Here is a 12502-nt window from a genome sequence, read left to right on the forward strand (position 1 = left end):
AAATAACTTTTACTCCTGGAAAATATGGCAGCCTAACTTAGGAACACAGGAGACCCTGATAATGTCTGTAACAGTTTCCAGAAAAGCCGAATGGAAACTCCACACTCAGGAGATAAACGAGCAAAACCCTCCTGAACTACTAGAGGAGTTCCCACTGGGGTGGGACGAAAAGAACACCCCTGAACTGGCTAAGAAGCACCTGCTCTGCTGAGGTAGATCTAAGCCTGGAGCCATCCCGACAAAGCAAAGGCAGGACCTGGTGCCCAGGGAGGCCCGAGCGGGACACAGGAACAGATTAAGAGATGAAGAAACTGGGATTCTAGCAGAGTGTGGGTCTCCCTGGAACACACCTCTATGACCAGTGCAAAAGCCAGATGGAGGTGGGCACCAGCCAGTCTAGGACCTGTGAGGGTCAACAGTGCAGCTGTTACTCTGCACCCAGGAGTCCCAAACCCTACACGTTCATGAGTCTTCTTTCCCCTGGAGCGAGCTGGTTCACCCGCCTGGACCTTAAGGACACCTTATTCTGCCTATGATTAGCCCCAAAGAGCCAGTCACTGTTTGCGTTCGAATAGGAAGAACCTCACACAGCCGAGAAAGTTCAGCTAACCGGGACACATTTGCCCCAGGAATTCAAGAACTCACCCACTCTGTTTGCTGTGTGGTGAGGCTTTGGCCATGGACCTCACAGCCTTCCGTGGGGGGGCGAGGGGGATAAACTGAGCCCTACTACTATATGTAGATGATCTCCTCCTCCTGGCCAGTTACTCCCAAGTAGTTTGCTGGAGAGGCACAAGAATTCTGCTACAGCTGCCGACTGATACAGGGTATAAAGTACCATGGAAAAAGGCCCAAATACGCCGGCCCCGGGTCTGATATCTAGGGCTCGTCATCTCTGAAGGACATTGCTCCCTAGGACCCGATAGGAAGCAAACCATCTGTTCAATCCTTAGACCCGACAACAAAAGGAAGCTCCGAGAGTTTCCTGGAGCAGCGGAGTTCTTCCACATCTGGATCCCTGGGTTCTCAGAAGAGAATCGTCGCATGTTATTCGTGAATTCAATCTCTTTGTCTGCAGGAAAGACCAGGTGACACTAGGGGTCCTCACCCAAACTGCTGGGCCATGGTACAGACCAGTGGCCTATCTGTCTAAACAAGCTCGACCCAGTGGCCGCTGGGTGGCCCCGTGCCTCTGGCCACTAGCTGCCAAGGTGATGCTGTCAGAGAGGCTGAGAAACTCACCTTAGACCAGATCATTCATGTGAAAGTCCTACATGTGGGACAATCTAATGAATAACCGGCGGTACCAGTAGCTCACCATCAGCAGGAGGGCCCACTATCAGGGGCTATTGTGCAAAAATCCACCGGTGACACTAGAAACAGCATGCACACTGAACCTAACCAGGTTCTTCCCCACTGAGGTGAGGCCACCAGATCACGACTGTGCGGAAACCATGGACGAGGTTCACTCAAGCCAAACTGATTTAGCAGACACCCCCTCACTGAACCTGAATGGGAACTGTTCACAGACAGAAGTAGTTTCATCCAGGGAGACCCCCACCCATTATGAATAAGCTAAATAATTCATAATAATACCCTGATAGGTAAGGGAATTAGGCCTCTCGACCAAACTCCAGATGCTTGGAAAAACATTCCCTAAGATAGCCCGAGATGTTCTAGAGAGCGCTGCACTCCCTAGGAAACTGGACCCACCCCTCTCGACCTCTGGACTTAGTAAGGTTAAGAATTAGAAAAAGAAACCACTCCAACCCATTTGGACAGGTCCACATATATTTGTCTTTGCCACTCCATTAAACTGCCATTAAAACAGCAGGCATGGTGCCCTGGATTCACCACACCCGAGTCACGAGAGCCAACACTGAGGACCGCCAGAGACCGGGAACGCTCACAGTGACCCCACGAAGCCGCTACAGGCGACCCTGCACAGGACCACGGAGCCCAGGGAGCCACCGGGACTGTAGAGACCTGAGCATCGTCGGGTCCCGACTCCACCTCTGGGCACAGGACTGGCTGCAGGCGCTCCAGTGGACTGGAGTGGACTAGAGAGACTGTTATTAATAATCATTATATATCAATTGTAGGATGTGTTGTTACTATAAACTGTTTTGGAAATTTTCTGTTAAAACAACTCCTTACAAAATCCTAATCAAACTCATTCCAGTAAGCCTCACCTGCCACTAAATGCCCCCACACCTCATGTCCTAATGAGTGTTTGCAGACATGTATAGGGATGCCCCATAGAAACAGTTATGGGCATCAAAGGGGGGAATGATGTGGCTATGACTCCACGATGACAAAGCAAAATGCTTCACCTTGATATGGCTGTCACTGCTTCTTTGTTCTGCTTTCACTAATCCCACCTTTTTAGCTTCTGTAAACCCGCTTCCATATTCCGCATACCTTGTAATCCCGCCCAACTGTGTGACCTTAAAACCCCAAACACCCTACCTGTCGGGGCTCAGACTGGAGCTCGCCGGCATAATAAACCGGTTCTCCACCTCTCTGAGTGTCAGTTGGCCTCTTGGACATTCCAGCTTGCCGCAACACTAATATATATAGTTCCTCTAAGAATGTACATTTTCCCTTTATTTTCTGTTTTACTTACTATATCCCTTGTTTCTTTGAGGTTCTTGTTGTAAACAAAAATTCATTTGTGGTTGGCATAAGTAACTAAATAAAATATTCATATAATTGCCTGACCAGTAGTGGCACAGTGAGTAGGATCACTGACCTGGGATGCTGAGGTTCCAGGTTTGAAACCCCAAGGCTGCTGGCTTGAGCAAGGGGTCACTGGCTCAGCTGGAACCCCTGGTCAAGGCACGAATGAGAAGCAATCAAATAACAACTAAAGGGATGCAACTATAAGTTGATGCTTCTCATCTCTCTCCCTTCCTGTCTCTCTCTCCCTCACCATCTGAATATATATATATATACACACACACACACACACACACACACACACACACATACACACATATACGTATATATTCATATATGACTTCTCTCTTGAGCTACATGCAACCTCTCAGCTCTAAACAATTACCTGGGTATCACACAGACATGTCAGAATCAACATATTCAAAAGGGAACTCTTTTTCCCCTCCATCCTGGGTCTACAGATTGTTTCCTGTTAGTCAGTTGTACAAATCAGAAACCTCAGTGTTACTGTTACATCTCTCTCTAGTGCCATCTTTATATAATCAGACACCAGTTCCAGGTGATTACCTTACCAACATGCACCTGGCTCTGTACTCCCCCTACCTTCATTCTGGCCACTACCTTCACACTACTCCTTACTATCTCAACAGCCTCCTCATGGATCTATTTCCATATGACCACCAGTTATCTAAAAGTAATCAATCACATCCCAGTCCAAATCCCATTTAAGGCCTTAACAACCTCTATCCTAATTTAATGCAGCAATCCCTCTCCATCCACACACTAGGCCACATCCCTAAAGTATCATTCTCTACCATGTGTCAAACTTGAGCCTGACTCACCTTATTCTTTGAGCCTAAAATGTTTCCTCTCACTCACATTCTTCAATGTCCAGTGGAAATGTTGTATCTTCTCCCCTAACTTCTGCGGCACCTGGCCTGTTATTCAGTCTCTTGCATGGTAATCTACTGCAACTGTTCCCTTACATGGAACCCTTTTCTACTAAAATTGAACTTCTCAAAGATAAAAGTTATTTATTTCCTATACCCAGCAACCCGCCTGGCACCCAGCAGACACTCACAATTCGTAAACTGAATTGATTGATATGCAGATTGCCAGCAATCTCATTCATAATACAAAAATAAACAAAATGGAAGTTTTGTCTCCTCTAAAGAGATAACACAGAGATGGTAAATCATCCTGAAAAAATCAGATGTATTTCAATTACCATGAGGCAGAAAATATAGTTTAATTTAAAATCTATACTGCAAATTCTTCAGCAATAAAACAACAGTAATAGTAAGCATCTTTTTAACATTCATTTATTCAACACATTTTTTGAGCATCTTTGTGCCAGGCACTCTGCTGGATACTGGAAACCCTGTGCTAGATGCTGGGAGTTCATTCATTCGAAAATGTTTTCCTATAAATCATCTCACTTTAGTCTCACAGCCATCCCATGAGGAAGGGAGGACAATGATTATAACCCCCATTTTTCAGATGAGAAACTGAGGTCAGTCACATGATTTGTTCAACTGTCAGTCAAATTCAGTAAGATGGAGATCTAGAAATAAAACAGTTATCTCCTGAATTCAGGTCCAGTGCTTCCTCTACTATTAAAAATTCATTAAAATCTGCAATTTCTTGCTCTCTCCCCTTATTTCTTCTGCAAAAGGGATTAAATTTAACTTCAATTTTGGTCTTAAAAGCAAAGGAAAATAAAGTAGCAGCATCCGCAAAGTCCAAGGCCAGGACTAACCTGTTGTCCTTGCACACAGTCCTTTTGTCTCCCTCGGGCACCAGCTTCTTCTGTTCAATCACTCCGTAGCTTTCTCGACAAATCTATATTTACGGGGGAGAAAAAAGAAACGTTTCCATTTTGTTTACCACTTATATTTCCAGAATCCAAATGAGTGAGAGAAACTTTAGGATCAAATGTAGCTTAGTGACTACTGATTACCACCGAAAAATCTTGGGAGAGAGAGAACCTTAGTCAGAAACACTGGCACCTTAAAAGATCTCTATTGTTTTCAGACCTGGAGTTGCCAATAAATGCAATCAAAGAGAAATTATATAAACTCTAGGAAAGAAATAGATGTATCAGGAATAAAGAAAACTAATGCTTCGGTAATTTTCTTAAACACATACACTAATTATTCATTCATTTACTCAACACATTTACTGAGCTGAAGACAGTATGACTAGCTCTGGCTGGGTAGATCAGTTGATTAGAGCATTGTCCTGATACACAAAGGTGTGGGTTCGATCCCTGGTCAGGACACATACAAAGAATCAACCAATGAGTGCATAAATAAGTGGAACAACATAACGTGTCTCTCTCTCTCTCCCCTTTCCTCTGTCCCTAAATCAATAAATAAAATTAAAAATAAAAAAAGACACTTACTAAAATGATTGGGTTCCGAGAGTCCCTCAATGTGTTATTTGGTTTAGAGAAAAACTAACATCAGTCATGACTAAGCATGATGAAAGAAATAGCCACAATCTTAAGTAAATTGAAAATTCTTACCGTAAAATTGAGGCAGAAAGTCTCCTCAATATCTTCCCCAGGATAATCTAAAAGTTCTTGAAGACTTCTAATCACAGAATAATAGAGAAAGGGAAAGAGCCAAATCAAACTTGGCAATATGGTAATATTGTTTTTATCTCAGTCACATGTCCAGACTATTCACAAGATAAAATTATAAAAGAAGATTCTAGAATAAACATAAATCCAGACCAACAGAAAATCATGTTACCTATAACTTGAAAAGAAATACAGCAGTAGGTCTGTAAGACATTACTTGTTCTCTTTTCCCACTGAGAAATACTAATGGATTTATGAAGAAATTTAATGAATTTATAACTGATAATGTTCTTTTAACCCTGGTACTACTTGGAAATAAATACTGGGGGAAATGGTACCACAGTGGTCCTACAGACTGGCTTTGTCCAAATGCATTAAGAGAATAATCTTTCTATCATTAAAAAATGGTACCATTAAAAAATGGTACCACAGTGGTCCTATAGACTGGCTTTGTCCAAATGCATTAAGAGAATAATCTTTCTATCACTAAAGAAAGCCACAAAGTCACATCATCTGTTAGGAATCTTAACAGCTTATTGTTAATTCAAGGGGCTCTGTATGGTAAAGACACTCTATTATCTATCAGACTAAAGCACACTCAAACATGCACTCTTAAAAAATATGCTTTTTCCAACAATGGTCATTATCCAAGTTTTCAAGAGAATACATTCTTGTAGCTGGACCGCATTCACACTTTCTTCTTTAGTGAGCTTCATGTCTGGTGGTTTCATCAAGAGTTTCCTAAGGAGAAAACTCTTAGTGTAGAGTTTAAACTTGCTACCAGTTAACTAGCCAAAACCATTCCTAGAATACAGCAGTCTCAGCCAGGCTGGTAAAGGAAGAGTACATGCTCAAAGTTCTGTCACTCTCTAGCCTTCTCTTCTAGTGACCAAAAAATTAACCCTGCCTGGGTCTCCTCTGTAGTTGTTTACATTCCTCCTAAATTTCTCTTCTGCTTTCCGTGACCCCGCCCCTGCCATTCTTCATGGTTTCTCAGTATTGGTGTCCTGTACTGCTTGTGTGACAGTTTCATTTTCAGAGGGGACCTTAAAGACTATCCCTTCCTCTATCGCCATCTTAAATCAGAACTTTCCCTATAAAAAGGGATGTTTTACTTCCTGATAATGCCAAAAGGATGATACTGTTTACAGAAAGCTAACGATCTTTTTATGTACTTAAATCTTGTGCTACCTAAAATCAATGCAGAGAAACTCAGAATAAAGGAGTTTTAAGAGCCAGGAAGAAAATAACATAAAAACATGGCTCCACTACTTTGGAAAACTGTCTGGCAGTTCTTCAGAAGGCTAAACACAGAGTTTCCATAACCCAGCAACTCAACTCCAGGTATGTACCCAAGAAATAAAAACTTATGTCCACACAAAAATTTGCACAAGAATGTCCATAGCAGCATAATTCATAATATCCAAAAAGCAGAAATAAGCCAAATGTCCATCAACTGATGAACAGATCAACAAAATTAGTGTATCTGTATAATGGAATATTATTTGGCAATGAAAACAAATGAAACACTGATATGAGTTATTATATGGATAAACCTTGAAAACATGCTGTGTAAAAAGCCAGACACAGAGGACCATATATTATATAATTCCATTTACATGAAATACCAGAATAGGCAAATCTATAGAAACAGAAGGTACATTGGAAGTTGCCTAGGGCTTGTGGGATGAGGAGATTGTGGATGACAACTAAGGAGTACACATTTCTTTTCCAGGTGATGAAAATATTCTAAAATTGTGGTGATGGCTACACAATTCTGAATATACTAAATGTCACTGGATTGTACACTTTTAAGTATGTGAATTATATATTAATGGCTCTGGGAGATAATAGAAAATATATATTGATCTCTGCCCCTGGTTCCTGGCACAGAGCTCCTAAAATCCTTGTAATTTCCTACCCGCTAAGAGCACTAGGAGAACCTTTGTTCTAGTGAGCTGACTCGGTGGGCTCCTGCATGGAAGCTGGTCACCAGAAACACCAGCCATAATTAGAAGACTGAAATTTGCAGCCCCTTCCCTACCCCCAATTTTTCCATATAAGAGAGAGGGGAAGCCTCCATAAAATCCCCACAGTAGGAGGCTGAGAAAGCTTCTGGGTTGGTGAACACATCCAACCACCAGGAGGGCAATGTGCCCCAACTCCACAGAGAGAAGCTCCTGCCCGCAGGGCCCGCCCAGGTCTCATCCTGTCTATCTCCACATCTGGCTGTTCGTCTGTATCCTTAACGATGTCCTTTAATAAACTGGTAAATGTGTTTCCCTGAGTTCTGTGAGCTGCACTAGCAAATTAATCAAACCTCAGGAGAAGGTCATAGAAACCTCAGATTTGTAGTAAACTCAGGCAGAATCTGTGGATATCCAGGGACCTCCTACTTGCAGCTGGTATCGGAAGTGGGCTGGGAACGGTCTTGTGGGACTGAGCCCTAACCTGTGGGCTCTGACACTATCTCCAGGTAGACAGCGTCAAAATTCAGTTAAATTGTAGGACCCCCAGCCGGTGTTGTGGAGAACTGTTTGGTGGTGTGGAGAGCGGAAGTGTTGTGTGACGAGAGGACACACTCCGGACAGAGAGACGCAGAAGGCGGGGAAGAACGGCAGGGTTTTCTTAATACGGGTTCTCTTTTCACCGCTTTTCTCCCCCCCTGTGTTTCTGGACCATGGCCAATCTCAGTCTTTACTGTTTGTTCAGAACAAGAAATAAAAGAGATTATTTGGTATTCCTGGGCAGCTATACCTTCCCTTCTCTTTTCTTCCCTTCTGCCTGTAAAGTGGCAGACGGAACAAGCAGCTGTGCAGCTGTGCCTTCCGATGAAGCGCACAGCAGAGTCTGACCATGTGGGTTGGTAAGCTCCCACTTGCCCCTGTGCTGCCTTCGACCTTTAGCCCACACTGCCCAAGGCAGCCAGAGTCAGAGCAGCACCCCACACGAAGCTGCCTTTCGGTTTTCTACCTTCCTTCAGTGGGTGACAGCTCCTTCAAGTCTTCCAAGCCAGGCTTTACGTTCAGTAACTTCTTATAGAGCGCCAGCGGGAAGTGGAGGTCGACCACGGTGGAGTTGTAGATAGCGAGCCCACAGGTTATGCCGATTAAGTGAAACCAGTTGTGCTCTACAAAACACTTTTCAGTACAAATGCAAATATGTTAAAAAGAGATTCAGTGTTTCCGGCCCTCAAAACAATCTGAAAGATACCATAAAATATTTTCAATATAAAAGAATGAAGACTTTATTAATATTTAGTTACCTTCTGGAGCAAAGAAATCCCTGACAGAAGTTTGGTTATCCCCAAAAGATACAATGTACACAAAAAGTTAAGTCAGCATTCACAGCTCATCTAGTGATAGAATAGCTCATTCAGTCATCACCACTTAACGATGGGGACTCATTCAGAGAAATGCGTCAGGTGATTTTTCCCGTGCTAATATCAGAATGCAATTTACATAAACCCAGATGGTAGAGCCTACTGCACACCTAGGCTACATGGTAGAGCCTATTGCTCCTAGGCTACCAGCCTAAACAGCATGTACTGTACAAAACAGGATTAATTCAAGCACAAGAGAAAATGATGCAATCAAGAAACAATAAATAAGAAGTATGAGGCTGCTGCCTAAGTAACTCCGTACACTGTTTTATAGCAAATTTTTTTATAAGTAGAAAAAGTATACTCTGAAATAATGATCAAACATACCGTGTAGTATCTACATTAACCAGAATCATGGTCTTTTACTTTCATTATCAAGTACTAGACACTGTACATAATTGTATGTGCTATACTTTAATATGACTGACAGCATAGTACGTGTGTTCGAACGAGGACCACCACAAACACATGAGTAATGGGTTGCACTACACCGTCACAACAGCTATGATATCACTAGGTGACAGAATTTTTCAGCTTCATTATAATCTAATGGAGCCACTGTCATATACATGACCCACTGTTGACAGAAATGTCATTATGCAGCACATGATTAATCATTTAGAGAGGGGTAGTCAACCTTTTTATACCTACTGCTTACTTTTGTATCTCTGTTAGCAGTAAAATTTTCTAGTCGCTCACCGGTTCCATAGTAATGGTGATTTATAAAGTAGGGAAGTAACTTTACTTTATAAAATTTATAAAGCAGAGTTACAGAAGTTAAAGCATATAATAATAATTACTTACCAAGTACTTAATGTCAGATTTTCACTAAGTTTGGCAGAATAAATCTTTATAAAACAACTTACTATAATTTAATTTATCTTTTTATTAATACTTTGGTTGCTCCGCTACCACCCACCATGAAAGCTAGAACGCCCACTAGTGGTTAACTACCACTGATTTAGAGCACTGCTGTCCAACAGTAATTTGTGCAATGATGGAAACATTCTATTTTGTGCTGTCCCACACGGTAGCCCCTTGAAAAGTGGCTAGTACAACTGAGAAGACGAATCTTTGTTCCTATGTAATTTCAATTACATACAATTTAAATTTCAATGGCCATATGTGGCTAATGGCTACCTATTAAAACAGTGCAGATCTAAGAAGAAAAGTCTGGTAGAAAAAGAACTAAAAGTATACTCTGGTTGAAATTAGACTGCTTCTTAAAATTTAGCTGTCCTATTGAATTTTCAAAATTAAAGTGTCTGTGTTTACTTGTATTAGTATTCATACACATACTATCAGTTACTGAAATAAGACACATTTGACTACTACTTTCTACATTTCATAAAAGCAATTTCTTCATCATGCTGTGCTTTTCCTACCCTTCAAGGATAATAAACTTGGGTCTTACCTACTAGAAATGAAAAGAGGGTTGAGGGGTGACAAGAGACACTATGAGGTCTTATCAATGGGTTAAAAAAATGAAGACCAGATACATTATTTAGACATTTTAAATTAGTTTGTTATGCTTTCCTTTTTAAAGTCAGAAGTCAAGGAATTGGCCTCACAACTAAAAAAAAAGAGTTTAATTCTATCCATTTGTTTAACTACAACATCACTACCTTACCGTATCTGAAAACCACAAGAGATTTGAGTCCTCATAGTAGGTAAACATTCCATAGATGGGATTCAGAAGTTCTTTTAACAATAGAAGAAAGAACTCCTTTGTGACACCACCAGCATCCACTGCTTCTTCACCATCAAAGATTACCTTAAAACAATAAAAGCAGAATTAATACTTCAAAAATCTTTGGCATTCTATCTTTTTTTTAGCAAATTCTTTCCAGAGTTAGGAAGATATAACACAGAATACTCTGATGCACTGAAAACTGCAAGGTGCATCCACTGGTGGTTAACAAGGGACTTACAGACACACAGAATTTATACTAGGTACTTCAAGGGATACAAAAAAAGTTAGAAGTTCACCAGATGGCCATAGAGAGTTTACCATCTAGTTAGGGCAGTAAAGCAAACATAAAAGAATCCATTAGAATACTTGATTTTCAAAGAGTCAAGTACATACATTGAGAGGTAAATGTTCTGGCACACTGGAAAAAAGCAATGATTAACCTGAATAAAAGAGGTTCTTGAAGAAACTGATGCATATGGAAGGGAGGAGGGCATTCTAAGTAGGCACAGACCTGAGCTCTATGAGGGACTATAAAAAGACCCATAAACAGACGAATAAGGGGAACGCTGGACCCATAATGATCATCACAGTTAACAACTACAGCAAACCAACAAATAAGAGTTATTGAGTTACCACGTGCCAGCAGTTAAACTCTGTTAACCTAATCCTCAGAACAGCCTTATGCATAGGTACAGTATTATTATTAACACCCCATTTTATAGGGTAGAGCTCAGGGACAGAGCTAACAAAAGCATTCGAGGAAGCTTATTCTGTGGCTGTCTTCAAGGCTGTCTAGAGCAGGACAAGAATACAGGTGGGGGCAGTCACTACAACCTTGAGCATATGGACGCCAGCAGAAGGCCACTTAGACATGCTACGAAGCAAGAACTGTCTTATCCGAATTACTGATTGAAAACAGTGGGCAAAAAGGGGCCCCTGTTAGATATAAAATCTAACCCAGTTCTCGGGAGAACTCCCAGACAGATTGATGGAACAGATACTACTCATTGGCCATTTTGGAAAGGGTGACAGTATCGTGGAGACCACGAGTTTCTTGCTTATTATGTTTCAGTAACTGGAATTTATAAGAGGATGAGAAATAGATATAAGAGTCTTCTGAAGGGAGAGATAAATGGCTTAAAATTTTAAATAATTATCTAAATATTTATTAGTACCAACTCTGTACCAAGCATTGTGTTAATCCCTGGGAGTAAAATAAGTAGTAACACAAACATGCAGTCTATGAGGAAAGACATTAGTATCAGGATACAAAGAGTGCCTGACGTTACAGGCCAACAACTTCCTAGCTGATTTCACAACCTTTCTATATTCTCTGTTTTACCTTCTTTCTCTTAAGTCTTTGACATCCAAAGACTTCCTAGATGCTGGCTTGATAGTTTCACATCTAGTTGAAGCTTCAGTTTTGCTGTTGCTTGCTTGTCTTTAGTAGAGCTCATGCAGATACACTGAAGACAGCAGACAGAGAAAGCCCTATCACCCCTCAAGTAATCCACTGGCATTTTTATCTGATGTTATGTTGAGATATGCTGTCTGGTGATATGACAAAAGGAGGTGATTAAATTCTTGTAAAATGAATGAAAGAAATAATGAACGGCTACACTCCACAATTTTAATAGTAAGATCTTTGTTGTTTCATCAACACTGTATAAAGAAAATCCAGGAGGGTATTTTGAGAAATACCCTGAAGGGCTCACTTTGAGAGGCTTTTTCAGATCAATATCAGAATGAATGCTCAGCTCTCTTAGGGCATCTCCAACGAGGTTGTTCCTGCGAACGTGAAGGACCAGGAAGGGGCTTCTGGCCAGCAGAGGCTCCAAGGTGAGCAGCATGAAGACATTCTGCAGGTTGGCTCCATTGACCGCCACCTGAAATGGCATATCAAGAACAAAACTACTCAGAGTGCACCTGTGAGTGGGGATAGCAGCCAGCTGTGCCTTTCTACCTGGGGTAGGTGGGGAGCACAGACTGTATCTCCATTTGTTCCTTTTATTTTCTTCTTAACTTTTCCAGTTAGATAAGTTACTATATTTATAAAACACACAAATCTTTCTAATCTGAACCCAAAGAGATTAATTTAAACAGTCTGTGAATCATGTGATCCATAACCAGTCTCAGGAAAACTAATGTAGGCCCAAATAAGATT

At 41.3% G+C, this 12502-nt stretch overlaps 1 protein-coding gene across 8 annotated transcripts in view; it reads right to left on the bottom strand.

Moving 5' to 3' along the window:
• HERC3 (HECT and RLD domain containing E3 ubiquitin protein ligase 3) overlaps window positions 1-12502 on the bottom strand; it is a 157099-nt gene that overhangs the window by 66112 nt on the left and 78485 nt on the right. For all 8 annotated transcript variants that reach the window (XM_066233624.1, XM_066233620.1, XM_066233618.1 and 5 more), the window contains 5 exons: window positions 12054-12224; window positions 10276-10419; window positions 8237-8403; window positions 5207-5273; window positions 4439-4521 (listed from right to left, as the gene is read on the bottom strand). In XM_066233624.1, coding sequence (XP_066089721.1) covers window positions 4439-4521; window positions 5207-5273; window positions 8237-8403; window positions 10276-10419; window positions 12054-12224 — 632 coding nt within the window. The remainder of the gene's footprint in view (window positions 1-4438; window positions 4522-5206; window positions 5274-8236; window positions 8404-10275; window positions 10420-12053; window positions 12225-12502) is intronic.

This window comes from Saccopteryx bilineata, chromosome 5, assembly GCF_036850765.1.
Source record: "Saccopteryx bilineata isolate mSacBil1 chromosome 5, mSacBil1_pri_phased_curated, whole genome shotgun sequence".
NCBI classification, from domain to species: domain Eukaryota; kingdom Metazoa; phylum Chordata; class Mammalia; order Chiroptera; family Emballonuridae; genus Saccopteryx; species Saccopteryx bilineata.